We start from the raw sequence: 17,510 nt of genomic DNA on the forward strand, positions 1-17,510 counted from the left end.
CATGCGCGATGTTTCAGATAGTATGGCCAGTGTAAACACATGAATCAGATACAGTAGAAAGAACGTGTAAACGGACGGTAAATTGGGCATCAAGACCTGCAGTGTAAACGAGGCCTTATTTTCAGAATAATAACAATTTATCTTTTTTTATTTATTCATTTAAACTAATTATTAGACTATAATTTTTACCACTCTCTGCACCACCCTGGGGAGGCATGCCCCACACTTTGAAAACCCCTGCTCCAAGGTTATTGCTAAAACACTTGAATGAGTCATGTTCTACCAACTCTCAACCTTTCTTACACAGAACAACCTCCTGGACAACAACCAGGTTTCAAAAGCAGCTACTCATCTGAGACTGCCGTGCTCTCAGTTATATCTGAGACTGGCAAGAGGAGCTTCTAAATCATCAGTACTCATCTTGCTGGATTTGTCTGCTGCTTTTGACACAGTTAACCACAAGATCCTCCTCTGAACTCTCATGACGAAGGGCATCTCAGGATCTTACCTCCTTCAGGGTGTCGTAGAGGGGTGAGGTGTCTAAGTCGCAACATCTAGCTGCTGGGGTGCCTCAGGGCTCAGCGCTTGGACCACTTCTCTTCTACATGTCATCTACTAGTATACACTAGACATCACTGTATGTCTACGGTGACAATATCATAAAAAATAGCTTCAATTTAAAAAAAAAAAAAGAAAAGTTATGTGGAGAGAGTTGACCTTGACCATTTCTCTAAGACATTCAATAAGCATAAAATTCTTGCCTCAGTCTCTAAACAATCATGTAACCTCGTATAAGTCTAACTTTCCAAGGTACCATCTGAACTGAACAGGTATCACAGAATTAAGTGTTTCTTTAGTCACGTTAGCTAAAGGACACTAGTCGTTTTACACTTCATGCCATTTTGAATTTTGATACAGGTTTATTTCCAGACTATGGGGTGAAACTCTTTCTTCTCATTATTATAATCAAAATAGTTGTCATGCTTTAGTTTGTTACATACAAAAACAAAACAAAAACAAGGTCGACAAGAAGTACACTTCAAAGACAGAAAGCAGATTTGAAGTCAACCAAATTTTAACAAAAGTTCTGCGGGGCAGTCTGAGCGAGGGCTAAAAAAAGGATCAAAAGTCAGACAGACTTTTTCACCAGAGGCCTGTCGTGTCAGCCATGTCTTCCAAAGTGAAGGCCAATAGACATATTCGAAGAAATAAGAATATCCTCACAAAAGCCAAGGAGCAGACAAACAAACAAAAGCAAATGTCAAGCAGGGCTGCACTTCAGCAATTGCCTCTCTGTCTAAGAACCCAGGGGTATTTATCTTTGGTCCTCTGTCAAAACGGCTCGGCCATTCCTTGCAACTAATCCTACTAAACTGACTCTCTCCACTTAGATCAATGGGGCACGACGCTAAGCACTTCTGACAGATACATACATCCGAAGCACGTCCCAGTCCCTAAACTCTACCCTCCTCTGAACGCACGAGTAGACCCCGCAGTCCCCCAGCCCTCCGTCCCTTTCTCACTTACTCGTTTAGACAAGATCACAGATTCAGATTTGATAGTCACAGCCTCTGAAAAAATTAATACCACTCTGAGGAAAATCTCCCAGGATTACTATAACTCCGTTAACCTGTTTATCGCGCTCTTTATTCTATAGGTTTGAATAATAAATCAGTTTTGCTTTCCTCTCAGGGAATGAGCTGGAACTTAATGATCTCCCACCTCCGACCCCCTCAGTCTCTCTCTCTCTGCACTCGCTCCCCGTCTCTTTTGCTCTCTCTCTTTCTCTCTCTCCCTCCTTCAGTGGCGTAATGCGCCACTTGCCTCACTGAGCTACTGGTGGTCAGGGGGCTGCGAATGTTATCTGATTTTCCAGAGAGGGGTTTGGAGCTGGACTAAAGAGGCTGGGACAATAACAGGAAGCGGCCAGAGGAACGGCTGGGCTGGGCTGATCACTTTTGCCACTGGAGTGGCCTGATTGTCCAGTAAGCAGCTCTGTTGGAGCTCAGACAGGTTCACATGCAGCTGGAAACAGACACCGCTGACCTGAAATTGAGGAGGATATAACTCAACTTTAAAATAAAAAGGGATTTTCAAATCAAGAACGACTGTTGAAGGGACCAAGACTCTGGTAAGTGATTTTTTTTTAATGTATATGTTATATATGGGCCTATATATATTATGCATATATTTGTCTTTCTAATGATATATTTCAAGTCAAAGCCATGAAGTTAATTCGAAATTTTTACATCTTTTAATGACTGTATAATATATACTGTATGTGTGTGATTTACTTCAAATTATATTAAGTCATATTTCTAAAATGTATCTTTACAAAAAAAAAAAAAAAAAAAAAAAAACTCTGATTTGAATGATGCTTCCTGGACTAATAGGAAGGAAATTCCCAAGGAACACTGATTACCCATGGGAAGACGTTGAACTGGATGTAACATTTTACTTAGGGACAGAGAAACAATAATAAATCCTTACACCATCTGTCCTTCTTTTTCTTGAAACAGCACAGCAGTTACAGGTTATTCTTAATGTCTCATCCCATATGCCCCTGTAGGAATAATGTTTTAAGAGATGCAGAAATCAGTTCTATCACATCAGACAATGAAAGCCGATGATACAAATTATTAAAGGTCACGTAAAACAGCACAGTTCAGTCTATAAATAATATAAAACATGCTTGACGCTATGCATATACTTGTAAATTAAGAGAGGTGTACCAGATGAGTCAGAGGTGGGAACAGGTGCAATGCACACACTTCAGACAGTGACACCTTTAAAAGGTCTCTGGAACTTGTGACATGGAAGATATGGGATATAATGGAGGGAGAGTTGATGTATATCAGGCTGAATTTCCTAGAGGAGAGAGTAGGCAGACTGCAGATTGCTGGAAGCTGCTCCATGATTAAACCTATTTTAATCTAAAGCCCCCCCCCCCACACACACACACACACACACACACACACACATATGCACAGAAAGACTTTCAAATGACTGGTTTAAACAACAATTGCTTTGGAAATGGTGTTCTTTTTAGTAATGTCAAATTATAAGAACAATTTTTGTATTAAACGCTTCAGTGTCAATGTAATGAGACTATAATGAGTCTCAGCTAGAAAGCTGTTGATAGCACTGCATTAAATTTAAAAAATAAATAATAATCTTTATGCTGAAAGAGGTGGGTGGGAATAAGAAGAAAAATATGTGATGGTTAACTTCAGACTTGGTGGATTGGAAATTGTCTACTCTGTTTCCTATGCAAAAATGTCATAGAAATGAAGGACGAGAGAGTGTTAGAACTAAACTGCACAACTAAACGGCTGTCGTTTTTAATATTGCACAATATAACACAACCAGAAGTGCTTCTTACTGAATATGAGCCATAGACACATGCCCGTCAAAAGTTTATACAGACAAGAAGTTAAAATCGAATTACTAACATTTAAAAAACAATATGGCTTGTACAATATTTTGTGCCAGTGAAACCAACAGAAAGAAGCCAAAGCAGAATCAGCATTTGGAATTTAGTTTAGCAAACACAGACAAGTGTTCTGTTACATCCAGTGATATGTTACATCAAATATTAGCACTTATATGGAACACTGCTTATACAATAAAAGTATACTCTTAAAAGTTTTAATTAACTATTGTTTTTACTTTTTTTTTTGTTGTTGTTTATTTTAATTCATTTTTATGAATTAAATAACTCAAACATACTTAAAATAAGATTTTTTTTTTTATCTGAAATGACCCATTAATTAAACACCAAAGTATTTTTTACTTCATTTATACTTTATTTAATTTATACATTTCTCCTTATAAAGAACTTTTTTGCCATAAAAAGTTCTTCAAAACTGAGTCAAGAATCCTATAGAATCCCATTGAACCATTGAGTGTATTGTACTGGGACATTGGCATTTTGACATTTACATTTGCAGAAAATAAGTTATTTAAGTATAATAACTGTTTTGAATCTTATAGCTTAGCAAAATAGTGGATAGTGAACAGCATTTCCCTTTTGTCCTTTAAACCTTGATAATAACAATAAATGTTTCTTGAGCAGCAAATCAGCATATTAGAATGATTTCGTAAGGATCATGTGACACGTTTTTTTTTTTTTTTTTTTTTTTTATCAGACATGAATAAACATGAATAAACAGGAACATCTGAGTAGGAATGAACTCAAAGTGTAGTACATTTCTCATGCAATGCCCATACATTTCTGAACCCGCTGTTATGAAGTGATGGCATTTTATACCTTATGTGAAAGTAATCATTTTGAGTGGAAGAGTCTCAAGCAAAACCCTCAAGCAAAGATTTAGCAATTTGGGAACACTTAAGAAGCATAATCCACCTCATCTTAATATAATCATCTAAATGAGTCTAACATAAGAATGGTCCATCAAGCTAAAGTGTGTTATCTGGGATTGAAATATCCTCTGAATTTTGCAGGCACATAGTAGTCTGGATAATGTATTAGTATAGGCTTTTACAGTGTCACACAGAGTGTGCAGTTTCCCATGATTTAAAAGCATGCAGTCGAAAGACTGTGCGACAGGAGGAATCCTAATGAGACAGACAATTTAATGAAGGGATTTTATAGTCGGAGATAACAATGGATTTCTTTCTTTCAGTCACACTTTATATTAGATGTCTTTAACAACAAAAAAGTTGTTAGGTACAATATATTGTACTTGTATTGTGTTTACCCCAAAACACTTGCTGCTATTGAGGTGTGATAGTGCTTAGGTTAGGGACAGGTTTGGTGGTATGCACTGTAAAAATGTATATGAACAATAAGTTATGACAACATCAAAATAAGTTAAGCAAACTTTTTTACAAGTTATACAAGATTCAACAAAACATTTTAAGAGTAGTTTAATGTCATTTAAGTTGAAATAACTTAAAGGGGTGGTTGATTATGATTTCACTTTTTTAACTTTAGTTAGTGTGTAATATTGCTGTTTGAGCATAAACAACATCTGCAAAGCAAAGCTACAATGCTCAAAGTTCAAAGCTAAGGGAGATATTTGCTTTTAAAGAAATTGCTTTTTAAGGACTACAACAAACGGCTGGTAGAGACTACACGACATTCCTCCAGGGTTAGTGACATCACCAATCCTAAAATTTACATAAACCCCACCACTGAACAGGATTTATAGATTATCAAGACAGATATGCTAATCAATGACTAGAAGATAACTACACATACATAAATTCATCAACTAACCAATCAGAAACGTCCTGTTGCATTCTACATGTTGTCACTTCTTCTTGAGTCTCTCCATCTTTGTCTGACTCCGGTTTGAACATAAAAGGCTACAAGTTTTTGAAATCCAGTGCATGTCTGTGTGAGTGCATTGAGTGCAAGCTGTTGTAGCTCCGCCCTCTGTACTGGGAGCAGCAGCTCATTTGCATTTAAAGGAACAGACACAAAACGGTGCGTTTTTGCTCACCCTCAAAAATTGACAACTTTAACATGCTATATAAAAATATCTGTGGAGTATTTTGAGCTAAAACTTCACATACACACTCTGGGGTCATCAGAGACTTATTTTACATCTTGTGAAAAGGGCATTATACCACCCCTTTAAACATCCAAGTTGATCATACTTAATTCATGATTCAAGATCATTTTTTTACAGTGTGTGTAGGTTTAAGGGTGGGTAAGGGAAGAGTCAACATTGATGTATATTACAGAAATGAATTACAGCTGTAGGGTTGCAGGGTTTTTTTTACATTTAAGTACAATGTAAAAACGTGTATGTACACAATAATTGCATTGTATCAATTGATTAATTTAAAATGTTAGTATAATAATTAAGGACTTTCTTTCTTTCTTTCTTTCTTTCTTTCTTTCTTTCTTTCTTTCTTTCTTTCTTTCTTTCTTTCTTTCTTTGCAATATTAAACACACCTAGGCTTTTGAGGCTAAAGTAACCATGTTTGAAAGACATGAATTAATGTATATATTTATGTTCTGTTGTTCCATTCACATGGTCCACAGATGATGAAACTGTCTGCCTGGAGGCAGATGACTGAGCCTGGATGCTGGGCAGGTATCCTGGTCGTTTTATGTACACTCAGCATGGGAGCTGATGTCCAGCAAGCTCTGAAAACACCCTCCATGCCGAGCACAGTACTCCAAAGACATAAGAGAGATTGGAAATGGGATAAACTTTATGTGTATGAGGAAACACAGTTTAAAATCCTACCTGAAAAAATTGGAAAGGTAAAGGTTCTAAAACATAGTGCTAGTTTGAATATTATGCTAATCGACTACTTTTTCAAATTTACTTCAAAGGTTATTGAAGAGTCTTCTGAGGTGTTACTATATATAGTTTAGAAAGGCCTAATGAAAAGAATCTTTATCATCTTTGTTTGACATTAAGCTTTCTTTTTTTATATCCCTCTTTTCCCTTTCTTTCTCTTTTTAGCTAGATAATACACGTTTCACTGTGGACACAAGATATAATCTCTCTGGAGAAGGTGCTAATGACATTTTTTCTGTAAATGAAAATGGGGATATCTTTGTCAATGCAATGCTGGACCGGGAGAAGAAAAGTCACTACATGCTCTCAGCTTCAATATTTAACATTAAAAACAGCGAGCTGATGGACAAAGATGTTACATTTGTTATAGTGGTCCTGGATATTAATGACAATGGACCTGTTTTTCCACCTGACCTCTCTGGATCTATCAGCGAGTCCTCTATAGCAGGTAACAGAGTATCATACGTTCTTTTTTTTTTCTTCATGGTGGCCATAATGTGACCCTGGACCACAAAACCACATTCACCAATATAAAGACAGATGATGTGGTATAACTTGAGCTTGAAATCATGGATTTATGAAATGTGGATGTTGCAATACTCTAAAACAATACAAAATAACAGCATTATTTCATTTTATGCGAGATAAAAAAAGATACAAATAAGTACACTACTCACATGTATCTATATCAAAACTACAGTTAGTTACACTAAGAAAAAGTAACTTTATTTTTGTGTTTATGTTTACATTATGTTTGTAGGATCGATAGTAATGACAGTGAATGCGACTGATGCTGATGATCCCACCACTCAAAATGGAAAGCTTGAGTACAGACTGCTAAATGGGACAGACCTCTTCAACATCAACAATAAAGGTATATTTACAGTATATACACACTCTACCATTCAAAAGATTGTGGTCAGGAGGTTTTTGTAGTGTTTTTAAATTAAGTATTTTAAGTTCATCAGGGCTGCATTTATTTGATGAAAAATAAATGAAATATTGTGAAACCATTATTTTTGGTATTTTAATCTATCTAAAAAGATTGAACTTATTCCTATGATTATGATTTTGCATTCAGGACATTTTCAGCATCATTACTCCAGTCTTCAGTGTCACATGATCCTTACGAAATCATTCTAATATGCTGATTTGCTGCTCAAGAAACATGTTTTGTTAGTATCAATGTTTTCCTGGTTGATGTTTTATTGGAAACTAGTATACATTTTTTTTTCCAGGATTTCTTGATGTACAGAAAGTTAAAAAGCAACAGCATTTACTAAGTTTATGAATTATGAAATAGAAATCTTTTTGTAACATTATAATTATTATTATTTATTTTTTTGTAGGTGAAATCATTACATTGAAAAGTGACCTGGACCGTGAGAAACAGAGTCAGTACCTAATTGCTATACAAGCCAAAGACATGCCAGGAATTATGAATGGGAATTCTGCTACTACCATTGTGACCATCAACATTAATGACATAAATGACAACATTGCCACCTTCAAGACAGGTAAGTCAACTTAAAAACTGTAACTGAATATTTTGTAAAGACTCACTGCGCGTTAGACTAGAGTACTTTTAGAGTCTGAGCCAACAGAACGTAATTCTTTCCTGCAGGAAAATACCATTTTAATGTGAAAGAAGACAGCGACATCGGATTTATAATTGGCATATTAGAGGTCGAGGACAAAGACGAGACACAAAACAAAGATCCAACTTTTACTATACAACAGCGATATGGTGAAATGTTTGGCATCAAACGAAGTAATGAGAAAGATGGAATTCTTAGCCTCAAAGTGGTAAGTATTTCAAGCTTTAATACTTGGTTATTGACCAATTGTTTGTTTTTTTCCTTATTACTCAAAAACACAGTCTAGCACAAAGTATTTTACAACAATACAACGTGAAAATCATACTGCCATACTTAATGTAATCTGCATTTTACAGATTCAAAAATAATAATACCTGAAATAAATAATAATTGATACCCAAATATAAAAAATAATCAATTTATGAGTTCTTCTGTATGACTGGTGCATTGTAATTCTGATATTTCCAGCATGTCCTATTATATAAGAATGTAAAGTAACAAAGATGGCATATGTCTTTATGCCTTTGGTAACAAACTAGTGTTGTGTTTTCCAGTTTTGAAGAAAAGCTTTCTTGGCAAAGCATTAGAGCAATATAAACTGGTTTTAAGTAATGTGATGTTACTGATGACAGAGGCAAGGGGATATGAATACTTAAGACTGAGCAATGCTGTTAATGATTTGAATCAAAGTTGTAATTTAAGCTCTTGTGCCTTTATTGTTATTTTGCTCATTTTTTCTTTCCAATCACTTACAGCCTCTTGACTATGAAAAAGTAAAGATGCACACTTTTAGCGTAAACGTGGACGAGCACACAGTGTCTACAAAAGCAGATAACCAAGGACCAAACCTGCTGAAGAGAGCCGAAGTTTCCATCAATGTAATTGATGTCGACGAACCTCCTGTTTTCAGCCAAACTGAATACACGTTCAGCATCTACGAGGGCCCCTTCAAGAACCCGCGCATTGGAGCTGTTTCAGCAAAGGATCCAGATAGTGCCGGTTTCAAAATACGGTATAAACTGAACTGTATTTTTATTCATGCATCAAAAAATATGAAAGGCTTTCTGTGTTCTGCTGTACTGTCGTAAAGGTTATAGAGTAAACAGATGGAAATAAGACTGAAATTTAATCGAATGATCCCTTTAGGTACTCTATTGAAGACCCAAACTGTCCTGTAGCTGTGGATCCTGTACAAGGACATCTGTCTTTGAAGTGGCAACTGGACAGAGAGCAAGAATCCTCATACACATTCCAGGTTACAGCACATGAGGATAAACCAAATGGTAGGATATAAACATAGACATTTTTATCTTTTCTTTTCCACGTTTTAGAAAAGCAGTGAAGGCACATAACGCAAATGCCAGTATGGCATTTTTTCAGGAAATAAGTTGCACTTTTTATATTACTATTATTATTATTATTATTATTATTATTATTATTATTATTATTAAATGAAATGTTTAATTCATGCATAAGCACAATTTATATTTGTAATAATAATTTAAGAATTTTTTTGTAAGCCTTTCAATTAACATAATATTTACATAATTCATGTAAGTGTGTCCAAACCATTTAGTATTTGTGTTTCCAAAATATAAACTATCTCGGGCTATTGTGATTTCAGTGTTAATAAAATACTGGGGGGATCACAAGGTCACTGAATTAGCTCTTTGTTTCAAGAAATCCAACAAAATGTGACTTCTGGATACTGTTTTGTTTTGCTGTGCTAATTATTGTCGTTGTTGTTGTTTGCAACTTTGGTTAGTACTTTGGTTTAATTAAAAATTAACGTAGTAGCAAAAATTGGTAGTTAAATTGTTTTTATATAAGAATTAACAACAAAAATAACCTAGGCAAGCACCAGTAATATACTGTATGAACATTTGATGAAGTTCATAGACAAATAGAAGTAGTTAATAATAGGTTTGACAAGATTAATCAAAATAGGCATCTCATCATCATCATCATTATTATCATCATCACAGACAATTTGTAAAAAAAAAAAAAAAACTATTGTTTTGTTTTTCTTCTCTGATTTCTCAGGTCTAAAGTCCTATGCAATGGTTAATCTAAAGGTTCTTGACATTAACGACAATGAACCAGAACTAATTAATGGGAGCTACGTGTATGTTTGTGAGAGTGATAAACCTGGAACAGTAAGGAATTACCTAAATACATTTCACATTATTATATTTATAATGACTTTCCTTTAGATGGGCCTATCTATTTCCATAATCCTTAATTTATTACCCTTTTGCAGATCATTGGGACTATTGGTGCCTACGACAAGGATGAAAATTCAGGCAGGTTCCGCTTCACCCTGACAAAAAAGAGCTCAAACTTTTCCCTTCATGATAACCAAGGTAAGAAAAATGATGTTCACTAAAATTGATCCATATAGTAGTGCTAATCATCTTCAATCAATAGTTCTACCATTATAAATATAGGATAATGTTTGTAACATTGAGATTTAAAAGGGTGTTTCTAGTGCAGGTATACTTTTTCTTCATGATGGACATCAAGATTGTTTTATCCTTAGTCCCTGAACTACTCACTGCTGCAAACTAACTGCTGATCATAGTGTAATCAGGCATAAAAATAATAGAAATAAACCCACCAAAGTACTCTAAAATGCATTAGGTACAAGCTTTCTAAAAGCAGCAGCCCTGCACAATAAATCTATGATCTGACACTGGTTTCTTTCCTTGCAGCTGTGTAATGAACTAAAATGACAGATTACACAGATTTTTAAACTGGCTGAAAGTAGGTTGTTAAGGTGCCTTGACTGGAACTCTTGGAGTTTTCTTTTTAATAAAAATGATATATCAGCATATTTAAATGATTTTTAAAGGATCACCGACTGAAGTGACACTGACTGAAAACAGGGTTCCACTTTATTTCGATAGTCCACTTTAGACATTCTACTAACTATAAGTAACTTTGCTACTACATGTCAACTTACTCTCATTACAGCATTAGTAGACTGTAGTAGACTGTCAGTAGACTTTTAGGTTATGGTTAGGTGTTACGGTTCGGGTTAGGAGAATAAGTTGACTTGTAGATGCCAAGTTACTTATAGTCAGTAGAAAATCTATTGGTGGAGCATCAAAATAAAGTGTTAGATATTAATCAGACAGTCTACTAATACTCTGATGACAGTTAGTTGACATGTAGTTGCAAAGTTACTTATAGTTAGTAGAATGTCTAAAGTGGACTATCGAAATAAAGTGTTACCAAAAACAGAAAATTCTGCTTTGTCATCACAGGAATAAATTACATTTTAAAATATATTAAAATAGAAAACAGTTCATTAACAGTTCATTAAAAAAAATAAAAAAAAACATTGAAAAAAATCTGGTTACACTTTATTTCAATGGTCCACTTCAGACACTCTACTAACTGTATAACTTTGCAACTACAGGTCAACTAACACTCAGAGTATTAGTAGACTAGTAAACTGCTAGTAGACTGTTAAGTAAAGTTTAGTAGAATAAGTAGTTGCAAAGTTACTTATAGTCAGTGGAATATCTTTTGGAGGACCATCACTATAAAGTGTTAGCATATATTAAGCAGACAGTCTACTAATACTCTAATGACTGATAGTTGAGATGTAGTTGCAAAATAGTAGACCTTCAAAATAAAGCGTTACCAAAAATCCAACGCTATCTCACGACCAATTCGTACGAATTCGTACGAGTGAGTAAAAGGTGGCTAATTCGTACGATTTGTGTAAACCGGGGCGGGGTCAGGGTACAAATTCACACAAATTGGGCAACTCGTAAAATTGCAGTGCGATCGGGTTGAAAAATCTTACCGATGCCAAACTTTTGAACAGTAGTGTACATGTTTTAAATGATTTATTAATGTAATCTATAACAGAATTTATTTTATTCCTAGCCATGTATTCAGTGACAAAATAATGTTTCTTTTTACAACTGCAACTGGCTTTCCTCAAAATGTGCTGGAGCATTTCATTTCATGCCACATGAATGCCAAAGTGAAGATTTGCTTCCTACTATTGTGTGAAATGGGATATTCTTAGGCCTGGTTGCATTGAATTATCACAAGAATCTCAGCAACATTTCCCTCAAAGCATCAAACAGAGTTCAATGACAACAATAGCACTTCTGATGAAAATTGTTAGCTTTGCACCTGTGGCAAACATAGTCAGACATTTCCCTTGAATAAGAGCAAAATTAATAACTGCATCTCTTCAATTATTAATATTCATTGTAGACAACACCTCGCGCATTGAGCTGAAGCAAGGAGGTTTCAGTACAGAGCACTCAGTGGAACATGTGCTCGAAATCGAAATCGCTGATGGAGGTACACCAGAAAAAAAGAGCATTAACCCACTCCCGATTAAAGTGTGCAAATGTCAGCCGGGACGACGGATAGAGTACTGTATGGCTTACGCCCAGGCCGGAATGAGCGTCAGCGCCCTCTTAGCCATTCTTCTCTGCATCGTCACCATCCTGGGTATGTTTACAGACATCTCTGATCTCATTTGCTTTTCTTCTTTCTGTTGCAAAGATATCCTTGCAGGGCCAATGACACATTCTTTATTCTTTGATGTTTTTTAAGGCAAAAAAAAAAAAAAAAAAGGAAACACATTTTTAAAAACCAAAAGCATCATTTAATTAGGCCCAGCAAAACAGGTTATGAAGGATTCATGACATGACATGAGAGTTATCATATTAATAATACATGCAAACATTTTAAATTCTGTCTTTGAGGAAAGGCTTTTCTCCGTAATTTCCCAAGTGGAGACGGTGTTTATTTAATTCACAATCGTTGGATCCTTTAAGTGGTGTGATTGTATAAATAACCCAGGGACCGAACAGTCTAAATAAGAGCATGTAAGAGAGGCACTTAGCTCCATATTCTCTGTCATTGTCATTGTTGGTTAGTTCACTGTATGTGATGAGATGTTGTGCACTCTCAGAAATAAAGGTACAAAAGATGTCACTGGAGTGGTACCTTTTTTTTAAAGTTACACTTTTGTACATTATTTAACTCTAAAAGTTGCATATTAGTACAGACACATATTATTCCTTTGTTGTAAGTCGCTTTGGATAAAAACGTCTGCTAAATGCATACATGTAAATGTAAAGTGTACATATCAGTACCTAAATCAGATTTTGTGTGAGATGAAGACATTTTGCTTGCGTCTGTACACCTTTTCTTGTGTGAAACAAGAGAGGAGTGATGACAATTAAAAGACAATCCACTGATCTGCTCTCACACCATGAGATAGACGAGAAGTGTTGAGGTTCATGATAATGAGAGACTTTCAATACGGCTATTTTAAAATTCTCACAGGTTCCACTTTATGTTCTTTTACTTGTGCTGTCAATACACATTTTATAATGAGTTTATATTACAGAAATAAACAGGAATATGTTCAAATGATTATTTGTGAAAGAAAGAAAGAAAGCCAAAAAAAGAGATTATTTTGATATTGTGTTTATTTCTCATATATTAGTCATCGTCATCCTCATTGTGTTGCGGAGACGCTATCAGAAAGACGTTTTGGTCACCAAGTCGTCTGGCGAGATCCACGAGCAGCTGGTGAGATATGACGAAGAGGGCGGTGGAGAGATGGACACCAATGGTTATGACGTCTCCATCCTGACCTCCGCCTGTCACGACAGCAGCTTTCGGCCTGGCGCGGGGCCTTCGCTTTATGCCATAGTGAAGAAACCTCCTGCTTGTAAGGGTGACATGGCCATGATGATCGAGGTGAAGAAGGATGAGGCGGACCATGACCGTGATGGGATTCCCTACGATACTTTACACATCTATGGTTATGAGGGATCTGAATCCCTGGCCGGTTCCCTCAGCTCTTTGGACTCGTCCTCCAGCGGATCCAATTTGGACTACGACTTCTTAAATGAGTGGGGACCTCGTTTCAGGACCCTGGCTCAGCTCTATGGAGTAGACGGCTCTGATACCGATAGCTCCTACTGATCCTAGACCGAAGCCCATTGTCATCAGGTGGTCGTCCTAGGAAGACACATGGAGACTGCTGTCTTCTCTTCAAGGGAATTTTTGTAAGGGTCCCTTTAAGAAAGTGATTAAGAAGTGCCAAATATTTGTTTCCTTCAAGCATTGTTATGAAATTATGATGAGCACTACTACTGTATTTGTAATTTTCATAGAATAAGTGTATGTTGGTAGAATAACTTGCCTTGGTCTTTTAGACTGTTTTTTGTCTAGGTGGAATTTTATAAAACAGCACTGGACACTGGTTGGACAATCTCACTTTTAGGCTGTATTCTCTTTATAGCAGATTTGAATTTGTGTTAACACAATATATGTGTTCTTTCTTGCTCACACCATTTTGTGGAGGATTTTTTATTTTTTATTATTGCCTCTATTGTATTACTCAACCCAATCTCATGAAAAAGCGTAACCATTTTACTTTTTGGCAAATTGATAAATAATTTGTGTGAATTAGTATGATAAGATTCATGTGAAAACCCCTAAACCTAACTGTCAGGGAGTGGTAAATAGACCACATGAAAACATACAATTACAAATGAGATCATACAAATGAATACGAATTTGCATCCAATTCACCAAAACGTGAAAGTTATGAGTCGCAATGATTCTGTAAAAACCTTCATTTTGTATTTATCTCTTCTTTTGTGGAAAAGTGTTTTCTGGACTCACAGTCAGAGTAATTGTGAAGCCAGCTTTGTCTCATCAGGAAAACTACTGTATTGCCATGGGAGCAACAGAGGAAGTGGTGATAGCAGTACTTTGAAAGAATTAAAGGCTACTCCAAGTTTATTTGACAGGAATCATCAGCACATCGATTGTTATGTATAAAGCCCAAATCTCAAAGGTCAACCATAATAAGGCAATTGCAGACGTCTCAGGAAATGTGTAGTGAGTTGTATGCCTGTTGAAATGTGAGAAGTGGTCTCAATAACTGTACTACCATGTGAATTATAAGCGTGGCTATTTAACAGCATCAAACGAAAATAATGCAAAGCTGAAATTGCTAAATGTTATTTTGATGATTGTTAAAACCAACACTGGCCAGCAGTGCAGTGTCTTGGCAATATTGTTCATCCTTCATTCAAGACTAAATAGACAAAAGGATCTCCTTCCATTGAAAAAATGTGTAAACTGTCTTTATACCTTAAACAATTTACCTCTGTGCACAAACCTATTTCCCCCATTAACCATGGGCACAATATGTGGAAGCCACCTTCTCACTTTCCTGTAGGGAATTACATGCCAAGTACTGTTCTACCGTCTTGTTTAAAATGACCAGCTCCATCACTGAAATGTCAACTTCCTGTCTGTGTGAGCACAAGGAAACGCACTTCCTGTTCCCTTATCTTTCAAGTGAAGGAACAGATTGAAACCGTTTTCCTGTTTTCTTGTCTTGGAGGGATAAAGAAAGAAAACTTAGGAGAGCAGGGAAATGCTAAAGAACAACAGAAATCACACTGTCTTGGTCATAAAGCATTGTCCTTCAAGACAAAAGGTGCTGCTCTTGAATGTGTTTTTTTTTTGTTTTCCTATTTTTCTTAAATTATTTTAGGGGAATATCGTATAGTTCTAAATGTATCTTTATCATTCTGGTTGTAGAATTAGATGTTTAATCAATATACTGTATAACTGCTGGGCAAATACTATTACTTAAGTGAAAATCATAGACCGCTCATTCTCATAAAGGAAATTATGTTTGATATTTCTCAAGTAAAACAATGTACAGAAAAGCTGGAACTGTTTAACTGAAATAAGTTGGGACCTTCAGTAGACTGTATATGTGATTGTTACTTATTGTTATCATACTTCATCTTAGTATGTATGCTTTGAATTAGTGCTTATTGACATAATGGCCTGTTTAAAAGTGTGTAGTGTGATGTACTGTATGAACATTTTTCTAATCAAACAGATGTTTCTGAGATTTGATGAGGAGGAGGTCCAGTAGATGTCAGTGTTGGGCAGTCAGACTAAACATTTCAGTATGTGGTTATTTTGTACGTGTCAGAGGGTCAACAATATGTGCCTTTTTTTCTATTGTTTCTATTGTTAAAATATAATTTTTTGTTTTCTCTTTTAAAACTGCCAATTTTGTATTTGAATAAACTTCACATTCCATAAAATGCTTTCATTATCCTTCATTTAAAATCAATCGCAGAATACAGTTTACTGAGAAAAACGTCATGTTTTGATCTTCATGTTTTAATGACAAAATGTGAAATAAGGGCTCCTTTACCTCTGAACAATAAAGTGTAAAGATAGGAGAGTGTGTGTGTCTCATTAAACCAATGTTGTCTGGGTAGCAGAATGTGCCTTGAGGTGAAAATTCATAATGTCTGTTGTTTATCGAGCAGACAAACAGATCACACAGATAGCAGCACATTAGCGGAAATTCCACAGTGATGTCACGCCTAACACATCTGTGAGACACCCAGCTGGGACTTCCTGAGGCTTCAGACTCTGCCACTCACAGTGTTCACAGATCAAAGGGCTTTCTTGCAATGAACACACAGATGATGCTAGATAATGAGGAAAATTAATATGATTTATCATCACCATTTTCTTGTACTGTCTTCTAAACAAGTATTATATTCAGTAACCTTAGTTACACATCAAGAGTTTGGGGTCAGTAAGACTGAAATAAGTATTTTTTCTTATCAATGCAGCATTTATTTGATCAAAAATCATCTCAGGATATGCAGACGTTTCCCTGAGAAAGGGAGCGAGGTGCTGTATCTTGTTGTTGACGCTATGGGGAATGGCATCAGCGTGGCCAGTGTCTGAAGCATGTGTAAACACACAGCAATAATCATTGGCAGACGACAGTCCATGACATCACACGCGGAGTGCCTGTCTATGCTCCATAGCAAGGGAAGTCATGGCTAGCACAACCTTCCTTCCTCTTTTGCGGGACAGACCTCTATCTAAAGTCCCAAGAGCAGTAGGGGGAGACACAACATAGCCTTGGTATCCCTCAAATATTGCCTGTGAAAGCTCTTAGGGTGCAGGGTGAAAAAAAAACATAAAAAAATAACGTAATTAGAACCTCAGTGTAGACAAGCAGTGGACAACTACTTGTTTTTCTTAAATGTAGTCCAACTCATAATGCCCAAGCTACAACCTTCAGTATTGCCATGGTCCCTACCATTATTCAGAAAAGGGAGGCAAGCAAGAGAAGGACATATTACAGTTTGCCCAATAACACTTATCAACCAGCCTCTATACCCCAAGGAAGACACAGGGCCATACTTAAAGACCTCAATGTATACACTGACTTGTCTATAAAAGCACCCATCCTAGGGGAGATTTTTCATGTGGGCTATACTGTTGGCAATAGCGAACAGTTCTGAAAATGCTTTGACAATGGTTAATGATGAAATAGGATTTCTGGTGTTGATGTGCCTACCATGTGTAATGCAATGTATTTCAGCTTTGGTAATGAGACTGGTGACAAAGACAATCTCATACCTAATGATGTATGTCCAAAACAAACAAAATTTGATGATGACACAGACCGGGGAAGTTACAGTGAAATGTATTAATTGATTAAGATGTTGTTTTTCTTTTTTATGTTGTTTTTCTTTTTTTCTTTTTTTCCTAATATGAAAATCTATACTATTTCTTGTT

General features: G+C 35.9%; 1 protein-coding gene across 1 annotated transcript; it reads left to right on the top strand.

Moving 5' to 3' along the window:
- The first annotated feature begins 1,802 nt into the window (after positions 1 to 1,802).
- cdh5 (cadherin 5) lies at positions 1,803 to 16,140 on the top strand. The gene is made up of 12 exons (XM_084405326.1): positions 1,803 to 2,131; positions 6,018 to 6,242; positions 6,448 to 6,730; positions 7,043 to 7,156; positions 7,632 to 7,799; positions 7,907 to 8,088; positions 8,636 to 8,892; positions 9,027 to 9,163; positions 9,924 to 10,036; positions 10,141 to 10,243; positions 12,117 to 12,359; positions 13,366 to 16,140. Exons 2-12 carry the CDS (start codon positions 6,018 to 6,020, stop codon positions 13,848 to 13,850), a joined length of 2,310 nt encoding a protein of 769 aa, XP_084261452.1. The 5' UTR covers positions 1,803 to 2,131; the 3' UTR covers positions 13,851 to 16,140.
- The last annotated feature ends 1,370 nt before the right edge of the window (positions 16,141 to 17,510 follow it).

Source organism: Rutilus rutilus (genome assembly GCF_951802725.1).
Source record: "Rutilus rutilus genome assembly, chromosome: 3".
NCBI lineage: Eukaryota > Metazoa > Chordata > Actinopteri > Cypriniformes > Leuciscidae > Rutilus > Rutilus rutilus.

Bases quoted from the DNA above. Each gene is read 5' to 3' on its own strand.
- cdh5 (XM_084405326.1), top strand. From the start codon at position 6,018: ATGATGAAACTGTCTGCCTGGAGGCAGATGACTGAGCCTGGATGCTGG. The intron at 6,243-6,447 runs GTAAAGGTTCTA...TTCTCTTTTTAG, and splicing joins TACCTGAAAAAATTGGAAAG to CTAGATAATACACGTTTCAC. The intron at 6,731-7,042 runs GTAACAGAGTAT...TTATGTTTGTAG, and splicing joins CAGCGAGTCCTCTATAGCAG to GATCGATAGTAATGACAGTG.